The sequence below is a fragment of the Neofelis nebulosa genome, chromosome 5 (assembly GCF_028018385.1).
Source record: "Neofelis nebulosa isolate mNeoNeb1 chromosome 5, mNeoNeb1.pri, whole genome shotgun sequence".
NCBI lineage: Eukaryota > Metazoa > Chordata > Mammalia > Carnivora > Felidae > Neofelis > Neofelis nebulosa.
In genome coordinates, this window is record NC_080786.1 from 89,973,393 (window position 1) to 89,994,496 (window position 21,104).

General features: G+C 37.0%; 1 protein-coding gene across 3 annotated transcripts in view; it reads left to right on the top strand.

Moving 5' to 3' along the window:
- Positions 1-20,453, top strand: part of CCDC14 (coiled-coil domain containing 14) — a 53,666-nt gene extending 33,213 nt beyond the window's left edge. For all 3 annotated transcript variants that reach the window (XM_058731146.1, XM_058731145.1, XM_058731147.1), the window contains 4 exons: positions 1,131-1,213; positions 11,023-11,241; positions 11,317-11,449; positions 18,808-20,453. In XM_058731146.1, the coding sequence (XP_058587129.1) occupies positions 1,131-1,213; positions 11,023-11,241; positions 11,317-11,449; positions 18,808-19,741 (1,369 nt within the window). In that variant the 3' untranslated portion in view covers positions 19,742-20,453. The remainder of the gene's footprint in view (positions 1-1,130; positions 1,214-11,022; positions 11,242-11,316; positions 11,450-18,807) is intronic.
- The last annotated feature ends 651 nt before the right edge of the window (positions 20,454-21,104 follow it).

The window sequence follows — 21,104 nt, forward strand, 5'->3', positions numbered from 1 at the left end:
TATGTAGATTTCTACCTAAAGCTTGTATAGATGCTCTTGTTTGTTTGTATATTTTCTGTATACATCTTTCATCTATCTGGAATTAATACATGCAAGTGATGTGAGGTAGAGCACTATCATTTTAGATTCAGTAACAAAAATAAATATTTTAGTACAGAATATGTTCAGGTAATTAATTTTGGAAGGATAATAGAGACAACTTTTTTTCAGCATTAACTTCCTAGAAGTAAACATTTTTGTAGTTCCTTTTGTATGTTCCAATTTGTGAGGGGACTACACATTGTGAAGTTCACTGTAGGGCAAAGTTGCTGCTTCTTAGCATTCTGTCTTTTAAAATAAGGCCATTACATTTTCCATCTAATAAAGAAAATTATTAGAAACATAGATTTGCATTTCCCAATTTTTTCAATGTATGACAGACCAAGCAAATACATGTCTGATAACATTCAGTCCCTGTAGGTGTTCTAGTTCATAGTTAGATCTTTTAAAGAGTACATTGTTACTACAGTAATGAAAATACAGAGAAGGAAGACAGAAGAAGAAAATAGCAAGAGGAGATAGGAAACGGAAAAAAAAAAAAAGACAAAGAAATCATTGAGAGAACAAAAAAAGGAAAAAAGAAGAATAAGAGAAATGTCAGCCTTTTTCTTGTGAGGGGAGAGTTTAATGTTGTCCCAGGCAATCTTTTCAAAAATATCACATTAAAAAAAAAAAAAGCTCTATACATAGTAGCAGTGATGTGGTTTTGTTGCTTTGTTTATTTGGTTTTTGTCTTTTGTTCTGGGGATGAGATGGACTTCTGCTATCCTAAGTGGGTACCGTCTTTCATGCTCTTTTTTATTTTTTATTGTTTTAATCTTTTTTTTTCAACATCAGTGTACTCTTTAATCCCCACCCCCTGAGCGAAATAAGTCAGTCAGAGGAAGACAAATACCATATGATCTCACTCATGTGGAATTTAAGAAACAAATGAGCAAAGAGAGAAAAAGAGACAAATCAAAAAACAGACTCTCAATTACAGAGAAGAAACTGATGGTTAGGAGAGGGGAGGTGTTATCCTTTTTAACAGGCTGTTAGATGTACACTGTTAAATGAGTTTGGGAATCATGTTTCTTTATTATTTCGTTTAGGCAACTGAGAATTTTGAACCGACAACTTAGAGAACAAGAAAAAACTCAAAAGGCACCTGGTTCTCTGGAATGCAACCTTGAATGTAGGTAAAAGAACTTTAAGAACTGATGATAAATTCTTTGTGGTTCTGGAAATACTGATAAAGAATTGAGCTTTCTTAATTATTTTGTCATAAGAGGACTTTCTTTTAATCTACATTTGAAAAAATAGGAATAATACCCTTATTAAAAATTAAAATAGCACAGAAACAAAAATAAAAGATCTGTGCTATTATGTCCCAATAATACACCCCTATTTCTTTTTTAAAAGGCTGTACTTCCTTTCACATGTCTTCTGTTCATATAGAATTAATGTGTTTCATAAATACTGAGTTCCTGCTGTATGCCAGGCACTAATAGAACTATATATGTATTTTATTTTTTCTTTTTTAAAAATGAGATTACACTCGATATGCTCTTCTGTAGCTTGTGTTTATTCACTTAACATGTAGGGAGCATTTTTCTTTTTTTTCCTTTATGTTCAGGTTTTTATTTAAATTCCAGTTTGTTAGTGTACAGTGTATTGTTAGTTTCAGATATAGAATTTAGTGATTCATCACTTACATACAATACCCAGTGCTCATCACAACAAGTGCCCTCCTGAATACCCATCACCAATTTAACCCATTCTCCCACCTGCCTCTCCTCCAGTAACCCTTAGTTTGTTCTCTATTGTTAAGAGTCTGTTTCCTGGTTTGCCTCCCTTTTTTCCTATGTTCATCTGTTTTGTTTATTAAATTCCACATATGAGTGAAATCATATGGTATTTTCTTTCTCTGACCGATTTACGTTATCATTGATACTCTCTGGCTCCATCCACGTCATTGCAAATGCAAGATTTTGTTCTTTTTTATGGCTGAGTAGTATTCCATTGTGTATACATACACACACACCGTATCTTCTTTATCCATTCATCAGTAGATGGCCATTTGGGCTTTTTCCATAATTTGGCTGTTGTTGATAAGGCTGCTATAAACAACAGAGTGCATGTATCTCTTTGAATCGGTATTTTTGTATCTTTTGGGTTAATACATAGTAGTGCAGTTGCTGGATCATAGGATAGTTTTATTTTATTTATTTATATTTTTTTAATGTTTATTTTTATTTTTGAGAGAAAGAGAGAGAAACAGAGTGCAAGTGGGGGAGGAGCAAAGAAAGAGGGAGACACAGAATCGGAAGCAGGCTCCAGGCTTCAAACTGTCAGCACATAGCCTGATGCGGGGTTCAAATCCATGAACCGTGAGATCATGACCTGAGCCGAAGTGGGTGCTTAACGAACTGAGCCACCCAGGCACTCCTGGTTTTATTTTTAACTCGTTCAAGAACCTCCATACTGTTTTCCAGATAGGCTGCACCTGTTTGCATTCCCACCAACAGTGTAAGAGTGTTCCCCTTTCTCTGCAACCTCATCAACACCTGTTTCCTGTGTGGTTCATTTTAGCCATTCTGACAGGTGTGAGGTGATACCTCATTGGGTTTTTTAAATTTATTTTGAGAGAGAGAAAGAGAGTGTGCATGTGTGAGCAGGGGAGGGGCAGAGAAAGAGGGAGAGAGAGAGAATCCCAAACAGACTCTGCACTCTCAGCATGGGGCCCCATGTGGGGCTCGAACTCACAAAACATTGAGAGAACAACTTGAGCTGAAATCAAGAGTCAGAAGCTTAACTGACCAGGCACCCCTCTCATTATAGTTTTGATTTGTATTTTCCTGATGATGAGTGATGTTGAGCATCTTTTCTGTTAGCCATCTGTATGTCATCTTTGGAAAAATGTCTACTCATTTCTTCTGCCCATTTTTTAAGTGGATTATTTGTTTTTTGGGTGTTCAATTTTGTGAGTTCTTTATGTATTTTGGATACTAATCCTTTAACCAATATGTCATTTGCAGATATCTTCTCCCACTGTGTAAGTTGCTTTTTAGTTTTGTTGATTGTTCCTTCACTGTACAGAAGCTTTTTATTTTGAAGTAGTCCCAATAGTTTATTTTTGCTTTTGTTTCACTTGCCTCAGAAGACATATATAGTAAGAAGTTGCCATGGCTGATGTTAAAGAGGTTACTGCCTATGTTCTCCTCTAGGATTTTGATGGTTTCCTGTCTCACATTTAGGCCTTTCATCCATTTTGAATTTATTTTTGTGTGTGATGTAAGAAAGCAGTCCAGTTCCATTCTTTTGCATGTTGCTGTCCAGTTTTGCCAACACCATTTGTTGAAGAGACTTTTTTCCATTGGATATTCTTTCCTGCTTTGTTGAAGATTAGTTGACCATACAGTTGTGGGTTTATTCCTGGGTTTTTTTATTCTGTTCCATCTATCTTTGTGTTGTTTTTCTGCCAGTATCATACTGTTTTGATCACTACAGCTTTGTAATATAACTTGAAGTCTGAAGTTGTGATGCCTCCTCTTTGCTTTGCTTTGCTTTGCTTTGCTTTGGCTATTCGGGGTCTTTTGTGGTTCCATACAAATTTTAGGATTTTTTGTTCTAGCTCTGTGAAAATGCTGGTGGTATTTTGATAGGCATTGCATTAAATGTGTAGATTGCTTTGGGTAGTATAGACATTTTAACAATATTTATTCTTCCAATCCATGAACATGGAGTGTTTTTCCATTGCTTTGTGTTGTCTTGAATTTCCTTCGTTAGTGTTTTATAGTTTTCAGGATACGAATCTTTAACCTCTTTGGTTAGGTTTATTCCTAGGTATCTTATGGTTTTTGGTGCAATTATAAATGGGATCGAGTCCTTGATTTCTCTTTTGGCTGTTTCATTGTTGGTGTATAGAAGTACAACAGATTACTGTACATTGATTTTGTATCCTGAGACTTTACTGAATTCATGTATCAGTTCTACAATTTTTTTGGTGGTCTTTTGGGTTTTCTACATAGAGTATCACGTCATCTACAAATAGTGAGAGTTTGACTTCTTCCTTGCTGATTTGGATGCCTTTATTTTTTTGTGTTGTCTGATTGCTGAGGCTAGGACTTCTAGTATTATGTTAAATAACAGGGTAGAGTGGACTTGTTCCTGACTATATAGAGGAAAAGCTTGTAGTTTTTCCCCATTGAGGATGATATCAGCTGTGGGGTTTTTTGTATATGGCCTTTATTATGTTGAGGTATGTTCCCTCCATCTATACTTTGTTGAGGGTTTTTATTATGAATGGATATTGTACTTTGTCTAATGCTTTCTCTGCATCTATTGAGAGGATCATATGGTTCTTATCCTTTCTCTTCTTAATGTGATGTATCACATTGGTTGATTTGCAAATATTGAGCCATTATTGCATCCCAGGAATAAATCCCACTTGATGATGGTGAATGATTCTTTTAATGTACTGTTGGATTTGATTTGCTAGCAATGTGTTGAGAATTTTTGCAGCCATCTTCATCAGGGATACTGGCCTGTAGTTCTTTGTTTTAGTGGAGTCTTTGTCTGGTTTTGGAATCAGGGTAATGCTGGCCCCATAGAATGAGTTTGGAAGTTTTCTTTCCTTTTCTATTTTTTAGAATAGTTTAAGAAGAATAGGTATTAACTCTTTTTATAAATTTAAATTTATATTTATAGTTATATTCTATATATTTATATTATAACTATTAAATTTATAACTTTAAATGTTTGCTAAAATTTGCCTGTGAAGCCGTCTTGCCCTGGACTTTTGCTTTTTGGGAGATTTTTGATTACTGATCCAGTTTCTTTGCTGGTATCGGTCTGTTCTAGTTTTCTATTTCTTCCTGTTTCAGTTTTGGTAGTTTATATGTTTCTAGGAACTTATCATTTCTTCCAGATTGTCTAATTAATTTGTTGGCATATAGTTTTTCATAATATTCTTTTATAATTATTTGTATTTCTGTGATATTGGTTGTTATTTCTCTTCTCTCATTTATGATTTTGTTTATTTGGGTCCTTTCTCTTTTGTTTTGATAAGTCTGGCTAGGGATTTATCAAGTTTATTAATTTTTTCAAAGAACCAGCTCCTGGTTTCATTGATTTGTTCTGGTTTTGGGTTTTTTTTTCCAGTTTCTTTATCACTTACTTCTACTCTATTCTTTATTATTTCCCTTCTTTTGCTGGCTTTAGGATTCATTTTTTATTGTTGTTGTTGTTTTTAGTTCCTTTAGGTGTAAGGTTAGGTTGTTTATTTGAGAATTTTCTTGCTTCTTGAGGTAGGCCTGTATTGCTATATACTTCCCTCTTATGACCACTTTTGCTGCATCCCAAAGGTTTTAGACCATCATGTTTTTATTTTCATTTGTTTCCATGTATTTTTTTATTTCTTCTTTAATGTCCTGCTTGACCCATTCATTCTTTACTAGCATGTTGCTTAACCTCCTTATATTTGTGGTCTTACCAAATTTTTTCTTGTGGTTGACTTCAAGTTTCATAGCATTGTGGTCAGAAAATATGCATGGTATGATCTCAATCTTTTTGTACTTGTTGAAGCCTGATTTGTGACCTAGTATGTGATCTATTCTGGAGACTGTCCCATGTGCACTCAAAAAGAATGTGTATTCTGCTGCTTTAGGATGAAATATTCTGAATATATCTGTTAAGTCAGTCTGGTCTGGTGTCTTTCAAAGCCATTGTTTCCTTGTTGATTTTCTTCTTAGATGATCTGTTCATTGGTGTAACTGGGGTGTTAAAGTCCCTTACTATTATTGTATTACTATCAATGAGTTCCTTTATGTTTGTTATTAATTGTTTTATATGTTTGGGTTCTCTCAATTTGGGGGCATAAATATTTATAATTGTTAGATCTTGTTGGATAGTCCCCTTTATCATGATATAGTGCCCTTCTTCATCTCTTGTTACAGTCTTTGTTTTAAAATCTAGTTGGTCTGGTAGAAGTATTGCTACTCCAAACTGGTGCAGCCACTCTGGAAAACAGTGTGGAGGTTCCTCAGAAAATTAAAAATAGACCTACCCTATGACCCAGCAATAGCACTGCTAGGAATTTACCCAAGGGTTACAGGAGTACTGATGCATAGGGGCACTTGTACCCCAATGTTTATAGCAGCACTCTCAACAATAGCCAAATTATGGAAAGAGCCTAAATGTCCATCAACTGATGAATGGACAAAGAAATTGTGGTTTATATACACAATGGAGTACTACATGGCAATGAGAAAGAACGAAATATGGCCCTTTGTAGCAATGTGGATGGAACTGGGGAGTGTGATGCTAAGTGAAATAAGCCATACAGAGAAAGACAGATACCACATGTTTTCACTCTTATGTGGATCCTGAGAAACTTAACAGAAACCCATGGGGGAGGGGAAGGAAAAAAAAAAAAAAAAGAGGTTAGAGTGGGAGAGAGCCAAAGCATAAGAGACTCTTAAAAACTGAGAACAAACTGAGGGTTGATGGGGGGTGGGAGGGAGGGGAGGGTGGGTGATGGGTATTGAGGAGGGCACCTTTTGGGATGAGCACTGGGTGTTGTATGGAAACCAATTTGACAATAAACTTCATATATTGAAAAAAAAAAAAAAAGAAGTATTGCTACTCCAGCTTATTTTAATGTCCATTTGCATGATAGATCTTTCTCCATCCCCTAACTTTCAATCTGCAGGTGTCTTTAGGTCTAAAATGAGTCTCTTGTAGGCAGCATATAGATGTGTCTTTTTTTTTTTTTTTAGTCCATTCTGACACTCTATGTCTTGATTAGAACATTTAGTCTATTTACATTCAGAGTAATTTTTGATAGATATATATTTAGTGCCATTTTATTACTTGTTTTATCATTGTTTCTAGAGATTTTCTGGTCCTTTCTAGTCTTTGTCACTTTTGATCTGTCCTTCCCACTCAAAGAAGCCCCTTCAATATTTTTGCAGGACTGGTTTAGTGTTCATGAACTCCTTTAGTTTTTGTTTGTCTGGGAAACTCATTCTATTCTGAATGACAACCTTGCTGGATAGAGTATTCTTGGCTGCAGATTTTTCCCATTCAGCATGTAGAATATATCATGCCACTCCCTTCTGGCTTGCCAAGGGAGTGATCTGTGGAGAGATCTACAGCTAACCTTATGGGTCTTCCCTTGTAAGTTAGGGACTTTTTTGTCTTATTGGTTTTAGATTTTTTTCTTTATCACTATTTTTGCAAATTTAAATACAATATGTCTTGGTGTTGGCCTGCTTTTGTTGATTTTGATAGCAGTTCTCTCTAACTCCTGGATTTGGATGTCTGTTCCCTTCCTCAGATTAGGGAAGTTTTCAGCTATTATTTCCTCAAATAAACTTTCTTTCCCCTTTTCTCTCTCTTTTTCTTCTGGGACTCCTACAATGCAAATGTTACTACATTTAATGGAGTCACTGAGTTCCCCAAGTCTACTCTCATGATTCATCATTCTTCGTTCTTTTGTTCAGCTTCATTGTTTTCCATAATTCTTTTTTTTTTTTTTTAAGTTTTTATTTATTTATTTTGAGGGAGAACGTGGGTGTGCAAGCAGGAGAGGGGCAGAGAAAGGAAGAGACAGAATCCCAAGCTGACAGCATGGAGCCTGATGTGGGGCTCAAACTCACGAACCATGAGATCGTGACCTGAGCCCAGATCAAGAGTCGGATGCTTAACTGACTGAGCCACCCAGGCAGCCCAATTATTTTCCATAATTCTATCTTCTGTATCACTTATTCATCCTTCCATCCTTGTGGTCATTACATCCAGGTTGTTTCGAATCTCAGTTCTTGCATTTTTCATATTTGTCTGATTGGTTTTTAACTCTTATTTCTGTAGTAAGGGTTTCTCTGATATCTTCCATGCTATTCTCAAGCCCAGGGAGTATCCTTATGACTGTTATTTTAAAATCTCCATCAGTCTTATTACTTATATCTGTTTCAATTAGATTTCTAGCCATGACCATTTCTTGTTATTTCTTTTGGGATGAATTCCTCTATCTTGGCATTTTGTTTAGGTCTGTGTCTTCTTCTGTGTGTTAGAAAAGCCTGTTGTGTTTCCTGCTCCTGAGAGTAATGACTTTATGAAGAGGTTATATAGTATGTAGGGCCTGGTGCTTCAGGGAGTGTCTCTGGTGTGTGCTACATGCACTCCACTAATGTGTTTTGGCTCCTCTGTCCCTTAGGTCAGTCCTCTGCAGAGGTTCTCCTTACCTGCAGTGGGCAGTGCTTGGACCTTGGGTAGAGTGTGGTCAGTTTTATCTAGGTGTCTGGCCTCCTTCTTAAATGAGACTTGATTCTACTTCCACTAGAACTGATGCTTTGCAGAACTCTATGGTCAGTAGACCTGATGTGTGCAGGGGTTTGTGCTGGTGTTCTTGGGGAAGGGCCTACTGCACTGGTCCTTAAACTTGCCTGAGAAAAGCAGTACAAACAGAGCACAGGAGGACAGGTCTTCGTGTAAGCAGATTAAGCAGCCAGTGTTGGTGCTGTGCTTTTTTTTTTTTTTTTTTTTTTAAGTTGGTTTATGCCTATGGGTAGAGGAAGGAAGTGGCTCCAGCCAGCTCCTTTGTCCTGGAGAGGGTGCTCGGTGCTTGGTGCTCTCAGAGAAGCACTCCCAGAAGAGTGAGTGATTTCCCCTTGTACCTCTCAGGTGTTTTTCAGGTCACTGTTTTCACACTGCTTGTCTGTAGTTTGCTTGACTGTCTGGGGCAGCACAGTGCACTTTGGTCTCTATCCCAGCCAAACCTGCTGACTTTTAAAATTCCAAACTTCAAGGAAGTGCTGTGGAGGGGGGCCTGCACTGGTCTTCAGGGTGAGAGTCTTGCCTCGCTGGGGGTGATGCAGATTTGACTGAGAAGGGCAGTTGTGCCGGAGCTCAGGGGCATGGGATTTGGAGCAGGCTAAACAGCCGGTATCAAGGTTAGCTTCCCTCAGCAGGTGTCTGTACCTATGCTGAGGGCAAGGGAGAGAAATGGCACCCACCAGCTCTTTTGTCCCAGGAGAAGCAACGTCACCTCTCACAGATGTGCTCCAAGAAGTAGGAACCGTCTCTCCCAATGCACCTTAGGCGATCCTCAGATCATGCCATTTGCCCCAGGGTTGCTTGCCTGCCTTCTTTCCAGGAGTAGGGCAGCTCCCTCAGGTCTCTCTTCCCAGCCAAGCTGGTAGACCTCTAAAACTCCAGTCTTTGTGCCCCACTGATTGCAAAAACTCATGAAAATCAGCCCGTCTCGTTTTCCCAGCCAATGGCTTTGTGAAAGTGTTCTCCTTGTATGTAAGGGCTCCTTTGCCTCCATAGCACTCGTGATCTGTTTCTCCCCCAAACCATGTCTCTCCACTTCTTACCTTCCTCCATGTGGCCTCTTTTCTCCCTCCAGTTGTACAGTTTGTTCTGTCAGTCCTCAGGTCAATTTCTTGTGTATTCAGAATGATTTGATAGTTACTCAGCTATGTTCGAGGGATAAGGCAGGCCTAGGGTCCTCCTGCTATGCTGCCATCTTAGCTCCCCCTTCCAGTAAAACCTGTAGTGCGCATTTTTCTGTATCAAAATACATAGATTCTGTTTAAGAACTATTTGAATATTCTGCTTATGTTGCTTCTAGCATTATGCATTTGAAGTCCTCTGATGATAGCTATCTAGGTATTTTCCCAGTGCAAACAGTGGTACAGTGAAAATCTTGTACATGTGTCTTTGTGCACATGTGTGAGCATTTTGTAGATAATAGCTGTAGAATTAATGAGTCAGTCAAATTTTGACAGATATTGCCAAATTGTGCTTATGGATCCTAAAGCTTAAAATATTAGGAAAAAGAAAAAAACTACTATTAACAAGGAAAAGATCAGAACAATTTGTTTCTTTGTTTTTTTATTCTTGGGATCTTTTTCTAAGCTTGACAAAACTCAGATGACACAAAGGAAAAGACTGATAAGATTTGTTCTCAGAATTTTTTGCCATTTTCTGCATGGCAAAATTGTAAACACATTCAAAGTGCATTAATAAAATGGAGACAATTTTTTCATAATACATGATATAACAAAGGCTTACTTTTCTTAATATATAAATAGCTCTTACAAAGCAATAAGAAAAATACGAGTACCCAACAGAACACACACTTCATAAAAGTGTTCATCTTTACCAGAGTAATCTTGGAAAAAGTCACTCTGATTCCACTATGAATAAACAGTGGGGGTGGAAATATGTGGGAGAGAGAGGCAAAGAGGGAAATGAGGAGATTGGTAGTTGCCATTCTAAATAGCTTATATCTTTTTAGTCTCTGACCATTTGCCTTATTGTTTTCTTGAAAGCATTTATCGCTATTTATGATTACTTGTTTGTTATCAGCTCTTTGAGAGCACCAGCTATGTCTCTGCTATTCACTACTGTATGTCCAAGTTCTAATTCCGTGCCTCACACATAGTAAGTCTTCACTCAAGGCTGTATTTATTAAATGAATGGTGCCGTATACTTTTACAGACATTAAAAAGAATGTGGTAGATCTATATGCTAATTACATATTAATCTTACGGGAGAAAAAGTGTTATTCATCTCTGTTTAAATATATATGTTATATGCACAAGTGTTTTTCCAGAAAGATACCAAAGTTTATTGTGGTTGCCTTTGGGAGGAGAGTGGAGGTGGGGTGGGGAGGGAGATTCTTCACTGAGAATAATTTGGTAATTGGTATTTCGTCGTGTTTGAATTCTTTTTACTTTGTGCATGTATTATTCTTTCATTAACAAAGGTAAAAAAAAAAAAATCTTAATGCCCAAAATATCAGTTGGAGAAGAAAGGTATGATCTCTGCATCAAATTTTAGAAATATATTTAATATTTATGTGGAACTGCTCAAACATATAATGGTTAAACAAATCAATAAGTTCCAGATCTTTTCCTTTTTATACACAGATCTTTTTCAGGTTTGTGCTTTTTAAATTAGGGAAACGGTGATTTGATCTGTTTTGTCTTGCAGTGTTTTCTCTTCAGTCATTGAACAAGTCCCTGCAAAACCAATTACAGGAGTCACTGAAGAGCCAGGAATTACTACAGAATAAAAATGAAGAACTTTTAAAAGTGATTGAAAATCAGAAAGATGAAAACAAAAAATTTGCTGGTATATTTAAAGAGAAAGAGCAAACTTTACTTGAAAATAAACAGCAATTTGACATTGAGACAACAAGAATAAAAATTGGTATGTATCTGAACTATAGTTGTGGTCACATTTTTTAAAAAGGAAAAGGAAACTGAAATTTTATTGTGGTTTCAGAATTGGAGGAAGCCTTAGTCAATGTGAAAAGCTCCCGGTTTAAGTTAGAAGCTGCTGAAAAGGAAAATCAAATATTGGGAATAACATTACGTCAGCGTGACGCTGAGGTGACCCGACTGAGAGAATTAACAAGGTAATGTTGATTTCATTTGAATAACATGCCTCTTGTCAGATTACTTATGACTTCAAAAATGATTTTAGGTCTGCTCTCTTTCCCCTTTCTCTCTCTCTCTTTTTTTTTTTTTTTTAATTTTTTAACGTTTATTTATTTTTGAGACAGAGAATGAACGGGGGAGGGTCAGAGAGAGGTAGACACAGAATCTGAAACAGGCTCCAGGCTCTGAGCTGTCAGCACAGAGCCCGACGCGGGGCTCGAACTCAAGGTCTGCGAGATCATGACCTGAGCCGAAGTCGGATGCTTAACTGACTGAGACACCCAGGCGCCCCTCCCCTTTCTCTCTTGTCAATGTTTTTGCTAATTTCTAATGATGTTTTCTTCTGCTCCAATTAGGTTTAGAAATGCCAAACCTGGCTCAATGCTTTTCTAAACCATGTGATTCCAAGAAAAGGGCTCTTGTAAAGAGCTTCAGCTTATTATATGTACATAAGCTGAAGACTCACTTAGCAAATTGTTAAGAGCCCTCTGGTTCTGATGCCAGAGAGACCTGAATGGAATCCCATTTCTACCCTGTGCTAGCTGTATGGCTTTAACCAAGTTATTTAACCTCTATAAACCTCAGCTTTAACGTGGAGCATGATTAGGATTGATGGGAACACTAAGAAATAATTCACATGAAGCACTGAGCACAGTAAGCCCTCATGCCAGATGATCTTGGGAAAGTCATGTAGCCTCTGTGAGCCTCAGTTATTTCATCAGTGAAGTGAGGGAGTCAGCAGCAACCCCTAAGAGCCCTTTGTTCCCTAATGTGTCTTTTCTCAAATCAATAAAATCACTGCACTCAATTTTTACCTGATATGTGCTTTAAAAGTACAATTTTCTCTTGAGACATTTGTTAATAATTGGATTTTCAACTACTTACTTAAATCCTAGAGAAGTCTGTTATTTTAGGCCTGAATATCGTTAGATCTGACCATACACTTGAATGATACTGGAAGTTCATAGTTCAGATATAAAATAATTTTGAATATAAAATCTCCTTCATATTTCAAATGAGAAGGTCCATTTTGAATGACACACTTAGGAAAATAGATGAAATAGTAATTAATGTATCTATAATACTTAATCTATTAATTTAATTTTATAAATATATTTGAAATGATTCTATATAAGCTATATGAACATAGAAATACTTTTTTTTCCACATTCATATTTCATTCAAATATTTATTGAACAATAGGGAAAAACAAGACACTTGTGTATCCATGTAGTATTATAATTAATTAGGCTCTAGTCAGAGTTTCTAAAATGTTGGCTTATAACACTCTTATTCAAAGTAAAAGTGAGAGAATGTCCCCCTTATGAAAGCCTTTATAAAGTCTCCAAAGAAAAGCATCTCCTCTTTTTTGAGGACTACTTTTGGGATGAAAACTCTGTTATTATCAAGTATTTATGGTAAAAGAAGCCAGTCACAAAAGACCACATATTGTATTATTCCACTTAATATGAAGTGTTCAGAATAGGCAAACCCATGGAGACAAAAAATAGATTGATGGCTGCCAAGGGCTGAGAGAAAAGGGGAAGAAGGAGGAGTGAGTGCTGATGGGTACAGAGTTTCTTTTTAGGGTAATGAAAATGTTCTGAAATTGGATAGAGGTAATGATTATGTAACTATGAATATATTAAAAACAACTCAGTTGCACACTTTAAAGGGGTGAATTTTATAGTAAATTATATAACAAAATTTATTTTTAATTTTTGTAATGTTTATTTTTATTTATTTATTTAATTTTTTGAGAGAGAGAGAGAGAGAGAGAGAGAGAGAGAGAGAGATCAAGCTGGGGAGGGAGAAGAGAGAAATCCCAAGGAGGCTCCGCGCTGTCAGCACAAGGCCCGACTCAGGGCTCAAACTCAGGAACTGTGAGATCATGACCTGAGCCAAAACCAAGAGTCGGATGCTTAACTGACTGAACCACCCAGATGCCCCTCAATAAATGTTTTTTAAAACATACCTATGGCATATAATCCATTTGGAAGAGAAAAATAGGATAGCCACTCAGCATGGTCAGGTTCCATGAACAGTTGCTTAGGTGTCCCTGGGAGCATCTCCTCATTTAAGGGGCGTGGTGTTCAGCCTCCCGCAGAAAGTGCAGCAGAGGATTTAGTTGCCTGAGAAATTGCTTTTCTTCTCAAAATGTTTTTTTTTCATACTACTAAATCTAGCTCCTTTATGAGCATGAAATCAGAAGCTGGTTTATCTTTTATTAATAGTATACTTTGATTTTTTTTCCCCAAAGTCTTCTCTCTCTCATATCTATTATTTTGTCTCCTCATCTATGATGGAAAGATTTTAATAAATGCATTTTCATAGATGGGGAAACTGGGACCATACAAGTTAAATATTAATAGAAAGTTAATAAGCAAGGACTAGAACTCACATCTCTTAATCCCTAGCCAGGTTTTCTCTCTTGCACATGGTATTTCCTTAGCTAAAATAGTTTATTCCTGGTAACACTTCCTCGTAACTGCTAGTCTGAGTGAACCTTAGAATTTTGTTTTGTTTTGTTTTGTTTTGTTTTTTGTTTTGTTTTGTTTTACCTGAGAGATGTAGGGATGAATGGATGGATACATTTACTTATTCATTTATTCATCAAACATTTATTGTATATTATATTCCAAATATATATGTGTGAAATACAAAAATATGTAATCATTTTAGTTGCTAAATATCCATGTCATCAAGCTAAAAGCTTATTCTAGTGCTTTGATGATGTATATAGGGAGATACAGCCTTTTTTTTAATTAAAAAAAATTTTTTTAATGTTTTATTTTTTTTTTAATTTTTTTTTTAATGTTTATTTATTTTTGAGACAGAGAGAGACAGAGCATGAACGGGGGAGGGTCAGAGAGAGGGAGACACAGAATCTGAAACAGGCTCCAGGCTCTGAGCTGTCAGCACAGAGCCCGACGCGGGGCTCGAACTCACAGACCGCGAGATCATGACCTGAGCCGAAGTCGGCCGCTTAACCGACTGAGCCACCCAGGCGCCCCATGTTTTATTTATTTTTGACTGAGAGAGAGAGACAGAGCATGAGCGGGGGAGGGGCAGAGAGAGAGGGAGACACAGAATCCGAAGCAGGCTCCAGGCTTTCAGCTGACAGCACAGAGCCTGATGCGGGGCTCGAACTCACAGACCGTAAGATCATGACCTGAGCCGAAGTCGGACACTCAACCGACTGAGCCACCCAGGCGCTCCATATACAGCCTTTTTTAAGAATAAACTTGACTGAAGAGGTGCCTGGGTGGCTCAGTCAGTAAAGCATCCCACCTCAGCTCAGGTCATGATCTCTCAATTCAGGAGTTCGAGGCCCGCATCGGGCTGTGTGCTGACAGCTTGGAGCCTGGAGCCTGCTTTGGATTCTGTGTCTCCCTCTCTCTCTGCCTGCCCCTCTCTCTCTCTCTCAAAAATAAACATTAAAAAAAATTTTTTTTAACTTGACTACTATTTAATTTTTTTTAATTTTTACATTTATTTATTTTTGAGAGACAGGGCACAAGTGGGGAAGGGGCAGAGAGAGAGGGAGACACAGAATCAGAAGTAGGCTCCAGGCTCCAAGCTGTCAGCACAGAGCCGATATGGGGCTTGAACCCACGAGAACTGTGAGATCATGACCTGAGCCGAAGTCGGACGCTTAACTGACTGAGCCACCCAGGCGCCCTGACTGAATACTATTTAACATAGTGGTCCATTTGTGGAGAAAATTGATAAAAAAGATGTAAGGGCAATTTTCAGAGTAAGTAATAGTTTAATTATTAGAGAAATTAGCATAAATGGAAGCGCAAAGAAATGAAAGGACTTGCCTGCCTTTCACAGCTAGTTGGGGCCCAAGCTGGGACCTGAGCCAAGATGTTAGTTTCCCTTTTGAGCCTTGCTTTCTCTTTTGGAAAGGACAGCTTCTCTCTGAGAAAAGAGGATGTGTTTTTGAGAGATTCTTCTAACTTTGTACCTGCTCATTCTTTCAAAATAACACAGTCTGCCTTTTCACTAGGAATGAAAAAGGATTTGTTTGCAAGTAGAGCCTTTTCTTAACACTCACCCTAACATAGAAGCATAGGAAATGAAAAAGGTTATTACTTCTTGTATATTATCTGCTTTTAGAAGACTGTGTCTGAAATATTAGGTGTAAATGTTTTACACTCTTAAGACTCCAAGATTTTTCCTGTCAGTTTTTTCCATTGTCATCAAGGACGTTTTCTTCTTACTCTGGGCATAAATCCTGTGTCTTGACTACTAGCTCACCTGTTAGATTAGCGGGTCTCTTTAAATGATTATAGAAACATGGTGGGCAAGCTTAAATTAGCACAATGTCTTACAGAGTTTAGTACTACCTCTACATTTTCTGAAAATTCAGTAAGAACTTCAAAATGCCAAGTATACCCATGGATGGTAATTTTTGTTTTGTCAAAACAAAACAAAAAGTTGGTAGTTGAGCTTAATTATATCAAAATTCACCCACGTTGGTGATTTACACTATGTTGGGTGATACCCTGTGCAATTCAGTTAATTAGGAACGTCTCCAATACTATAGCTGGGCTACTGTGACCACTTTAGTTTTACTTTTGCCAGAGGGTAAAGCGGCACCATCTGACAGCACAGCTAAATCTTCACGTTCAGCTCCCCTCCATCTTCCCTGTAGTCGTACACTGCAGTAAGAAGGATGGATGTTTTTTTGCACGTTTTAAGTAACCTCTTAAAGATTTCAAAAAATTCCTAAATGCCTTTTTCACAATGTTGGAGAAGGATAGTGGGACTAGAAGGTACACGTAGGAGTTTTAAACAAACACCCTAAACCGTCTCTCTCTCTCCTTTCTGAAACCTTGAATAATTTTGAAATATATCCTTATCACTTTTTCAAAAATTCACTACAACACATGTTACAAAACCATTAAAATGTGAGGAAATTAATAGATTTTCAGTAAATAAGTAGTAAATATTCTAATAGCTTCTAAGAGCACTCTTAGTGCTGATAGTTATTTAAATTAGTATATTTTTATAAGTAGCTGAGAACCTTGAATTTCTTGTAAAAATGTGTCCATTTTCTAAGCATTAAAAATCAGTGTATTTAAATAGTGTATCCCAGGGGCGCCTGGGTGGCTCAGTCGGTTAAGCGTCCGACTTCAGCTCAGGTCACGATCTCGCAGTCCGTGAGTTCAAGCCCCACGTCGGGCTCTGGGCTAATGGCTCAGAGCCTGGAGCCTGCTTCCGATTCTGTGTCTCCCTCTCTCTCTTCCCCTCCCCTGTTCATGCTTTGTCTCTATCTGTCTCAAAAATAAATAAAACCTTAAAAAAAAAAATTAAATAAATAGTGTATCCCATATAATAGAAACAGAAATATATCTACTTTGTAGCTATTCAGGTGCTCGTATTGCTTCCTTTAAATTTTTGACATACTGTCATGTCTTTACTTACAGAGATTTTTCTTTTAGTTTCAGAGATAATGGTGAGTCACATTTTGTTTATAAATCGGATGCTTAATGATTGCTATTAATTTCCAGAGATTCAACTCTTATTAATGTCATGGTCCCTTTCTCCCTTTCTTCATCACTGATTTTGTTCACAGTGAAGATAATACTTTTATTTAAGTCTGGAAAGAAACCTCAACATAAGTATTCCTTTTCTAAAAACAAATAAAAATGAAAGTTCCAGTATGTAGTCTGATCGAATTAATTAGTGGATCATTTCAGAATTTTTTTAAAGATATGTTCATACAGCATATTTTTTCTTTTAATAATAGCTCATTGGCTTTTTGAAAAGGCATGAGGAAAAATGGTAAGAACCATAACCATTTGAAGAGCAGTCAGAACTCAGAGTATGTTTAAGATGACAGTGTAATAAGTAAGCCAGGTTAGAAAAAAATTTATTTTTCCTTCTGTAGGAAAAAACCCACTCATTCTATATCCAGAGATATAATCACCGCTGTTTAATATAGATTTCCTCTTAGTATTTTATTTGGCCGTGTGTGACTGTTTTTACAAAAAAATAGTATTGTATCCATGTTATTTATGGACTGCTCTTTTAAATTTAACCTTATATAATGGACCCAACAAATATTCCTTACAACACAACTATAAATAGCTATGGTACAATTAGAGCATAATTTACCTAAATCATCCTACTCTGTTTGAAGATAAAGATACTAAATCCACCTATTTTCTATTATAAATTATATCTTTGCAAGTATATCTTGGGTACAGCCTCTTGGTATATATATATATATATATATATAGGATGAATTCCTAGAAGTGCAAATCAGTGGATCCAAAAATGTGAGATATACAAATATTTAAGTCTTCTGATGGATTGCCAGTTTGCTCTCGGGAAGGGTTATACCAGTGTACGTGTCCCACTGATAGTACCTGCTTCTTCAAGCTTCTCTGACAGTGGGTATTATTCTTATTTTACTATGTTAATTTGATAGGCCTCCTCCAAAATAATCACATTTTCAAAATTTGAATTTCTCTACTTAAAAGTTGAACTTTTAAGATATGCTTACTGGCTACTTTTAATCTTTCAAAATTTCCTGTTAATGTCCTTTGTATCTTTTTAAAAATTGATGTATTTCTTTTTTTATCGATACGTAAGAATATATATATGATTCAATTCAAAAAGTCCAAAAGCTTGATAGAAAATGGCTTTAATAGGTCTGCTAATAAAAGCTGCCATCAAATGAACACCCATATAGCCTGAAGCTGTGCTAATGATAATAAGCACATAACCCTCATATTTTATCTTATTTGATGTTCGTTGTAATTCTGAAGTGGATACCTTCACTTTGCAATTGAGGAACTTGAGATTCAGAAAGGTTGAGTGACTTACCCAAGATCACAGCTAGCGATGATAGTATGTGACCCTGAGTGGTTTTTCGTATGCCACACTTCTGGTACCTAGCTGCTGGTCATACCTAATTATACCAGAATTTATCTCTAACTATCCTTTTTTCCCAGTATTGTTCCAGTGTCCTTTGCATATATCTTTTGAATGGAGAGAAATAGCTTAATTACTAACAGAATTCACACCATTTTACAATGTTGCTCAAAAATAAAGCATTTGATACACTAAGAGAAAAAAATACTGAGCCTCTATTTCTAAATATCATAATATTAGATTTGATACAGACTGAGATCTTTGATTGATTTTATTGTAATGTACTCATTCCAGAGTTCATTCCTTGAATTTTGCTTTTAGTTACTTTTTTTCAATGTTATGAACCAGGGGCTTGCCTCAGATCCTTTCTTTTAAAGAAGCTGTATAAACAAATAAATGAAAGAAACCGGTAAAAAGAATAATTAGTGTACTGAATTCTTCTTAACAGAACTTTACAGAGCAGTATGGCAAAGCTTCTCTCAGATCTTAGTATGGACAGTGCTCGCTGCAAGTCTGGAAATAATCTTACCAAATCACTTTTGAACATTTATGAAAAACAACCCAAGTGTGACCCAATCCCAGCTCACACTTCCATAATGAGCTACCTAAATAAGTTAGAAACAGATCACGCTTTCATACATTCACAGCCACTTTCTACAGTTAACAATGAGGAGAACATAGAACCAGGTAGACCTTACGGAAATGTTCTGCCCTCCAAAAGCCCTCAGCATGGTAACACAAGGAACAAGGAGGAAGTATCAGCCCCTGGGATCATTCCTACCCTTTCAAAACAGGATTCTGATGAGAGTGAAGTCACAACTTTAATAGACGATGAGTATAATTTGGATAATACAATTTACATTCCATTTGCTAGAAGCACTTCTAAAAAGAAATCACCATTATCTAAGAGATTATCCCCCCAGCCACAGATCACTGTGGCTTCACCGCAGCTGGTCAGCAACAGTGGACTTGTCTCTGAAAAAGAAACTAAATCGTGTGCACCCGGAGTTGGTTCCTCTTCCAAAAAGGAAGCAGAAGATACCCCTGAGAAACTTTCCAGAACACCTGATATGGAAGACAAGCAGCTCCTCAAGAAAATAAAGGAAGCCATCTGCAAGATACCTGCCGCCCCTGAGGAGCCACCAGAACTGGCGGCATGTCATGGCCCCTCTGCTTGTCAGAGCGGCAGCATTCAAGTGAAAAGTAGTGCTGTCTCCGATGGTAGCTTTTTTAATTCTGACTTGACGTCTGACTGGAGCATCTCCTCTTTCTCAACGTTCACTTCTCGAGATGAACAAGACTTCCGAAATGGCCTTGCAGCGCTGGATGCCAATATCGCTCGACTCCAGAAGTCCTTAAGGACTGGTCTTTTGGAGAAATGAACTCAGAAGAAAAGGGATTGAGTACCTCTTTTTAAGAATAGAACTTGGCTACAATTGAATGTATATTTTAAATTTCTTTAGCGAAATGGATATTAATTATGTATTATAATTAATTGTATGAATAATAAATTTATTGTTAGAATATATTGACAGTCTGGAGCTTATACAAACAAGTCATCTTAAGAAATTGACATTTGTTAAGAGAAGACAATTACAGGTAATTGGGAAAGTATCACAAGTAATATTTTTAGTACTTAGCAGTTTGAGGTCTTTTCTTACCCAGATGGGCTAAGGGTCCAGGTCAGGATTCTCTGGTTGTCCTAAAGAATAATGGGAAGGGAGTCTCTGGGTACAATTTATTGTATTCAAACTAGGCTTTCTTTTCTCTTTCAGGATTCCTGTTTGTTTTTTAATGGCATCGTGTTTTTCTGTGGGATGCTCTGTGCTACAGGCTAGTGTTACGTATAAACATTTCTTTTAAGAGAAAAATGCCAATATCTCCGCCTCTTAAAAAACATTGATTGGGCCAAGAAAATATAGATAACATCCTCAGTTAGTGTATGGTTTCTTAAAACTTTGGCACTTTTATTTGTTTTATTCTGAATAGGTGTTTAAGACCTTTTAAAAATAAAGTCAGACTGATAAATGCTAATAGATAAGTCATAGCTTGGGAAATTTGTGTTTTTAAATAAATGAGAAATGTTTATTTGGGTTTTTTTGTCCTTATTATATTTGAACATAAAGGAGTTTTTAAATCTTTCACTGGTTATAATTCTGCGTTTCTGCACTAATAACTCTTTTTCAGCCCATTAGCTGAGAACATTCTCTATTTGTAAATAATATGAATTAAGTTAGTTTCTGCTTCTCTCTACTAGCAGTTCTTAACTATTCAGTATCACCACCATCTGTGTGAGCAGCACATTTGAGCAATTAGAAGGCTGAGTCTGCCCCTCCCCCGTTCATGCTCTGTCTGTCTCTGTCCCAAAAATAAATAAAAAACGTTGAAAAAAAAAATTAAAAAAAAAAAAAAAAAAGGGGGCGCCTGGGTGGCGCAGTCGGTTAAGCGTCCGACTTCAGCCAGGTCACGATCTCGCGGTCCGTGAGTTCAAGCCCCGCGTCAGGCTCTGGGCTGATGGCTCAGAGCCTGGAGCCTGTTTCCGATTCTGTGTCTCCCTCTCTCTCTGCCCCTCCCCCGTTCATGCTCTGTCTCTCTCTGTCCCAAAAATAAATAAAAAACGTTGAAAAAAAAAATTTAAAAAAAAAGAAGGCTGAGGGTTGTCCTGTCACTAATACTTCCTATAGGTCCACTGCCTGGTACCTTTCTGCAGAGTGCTTGGGCAGGCTTTAGCATTAAAGTGTTCTG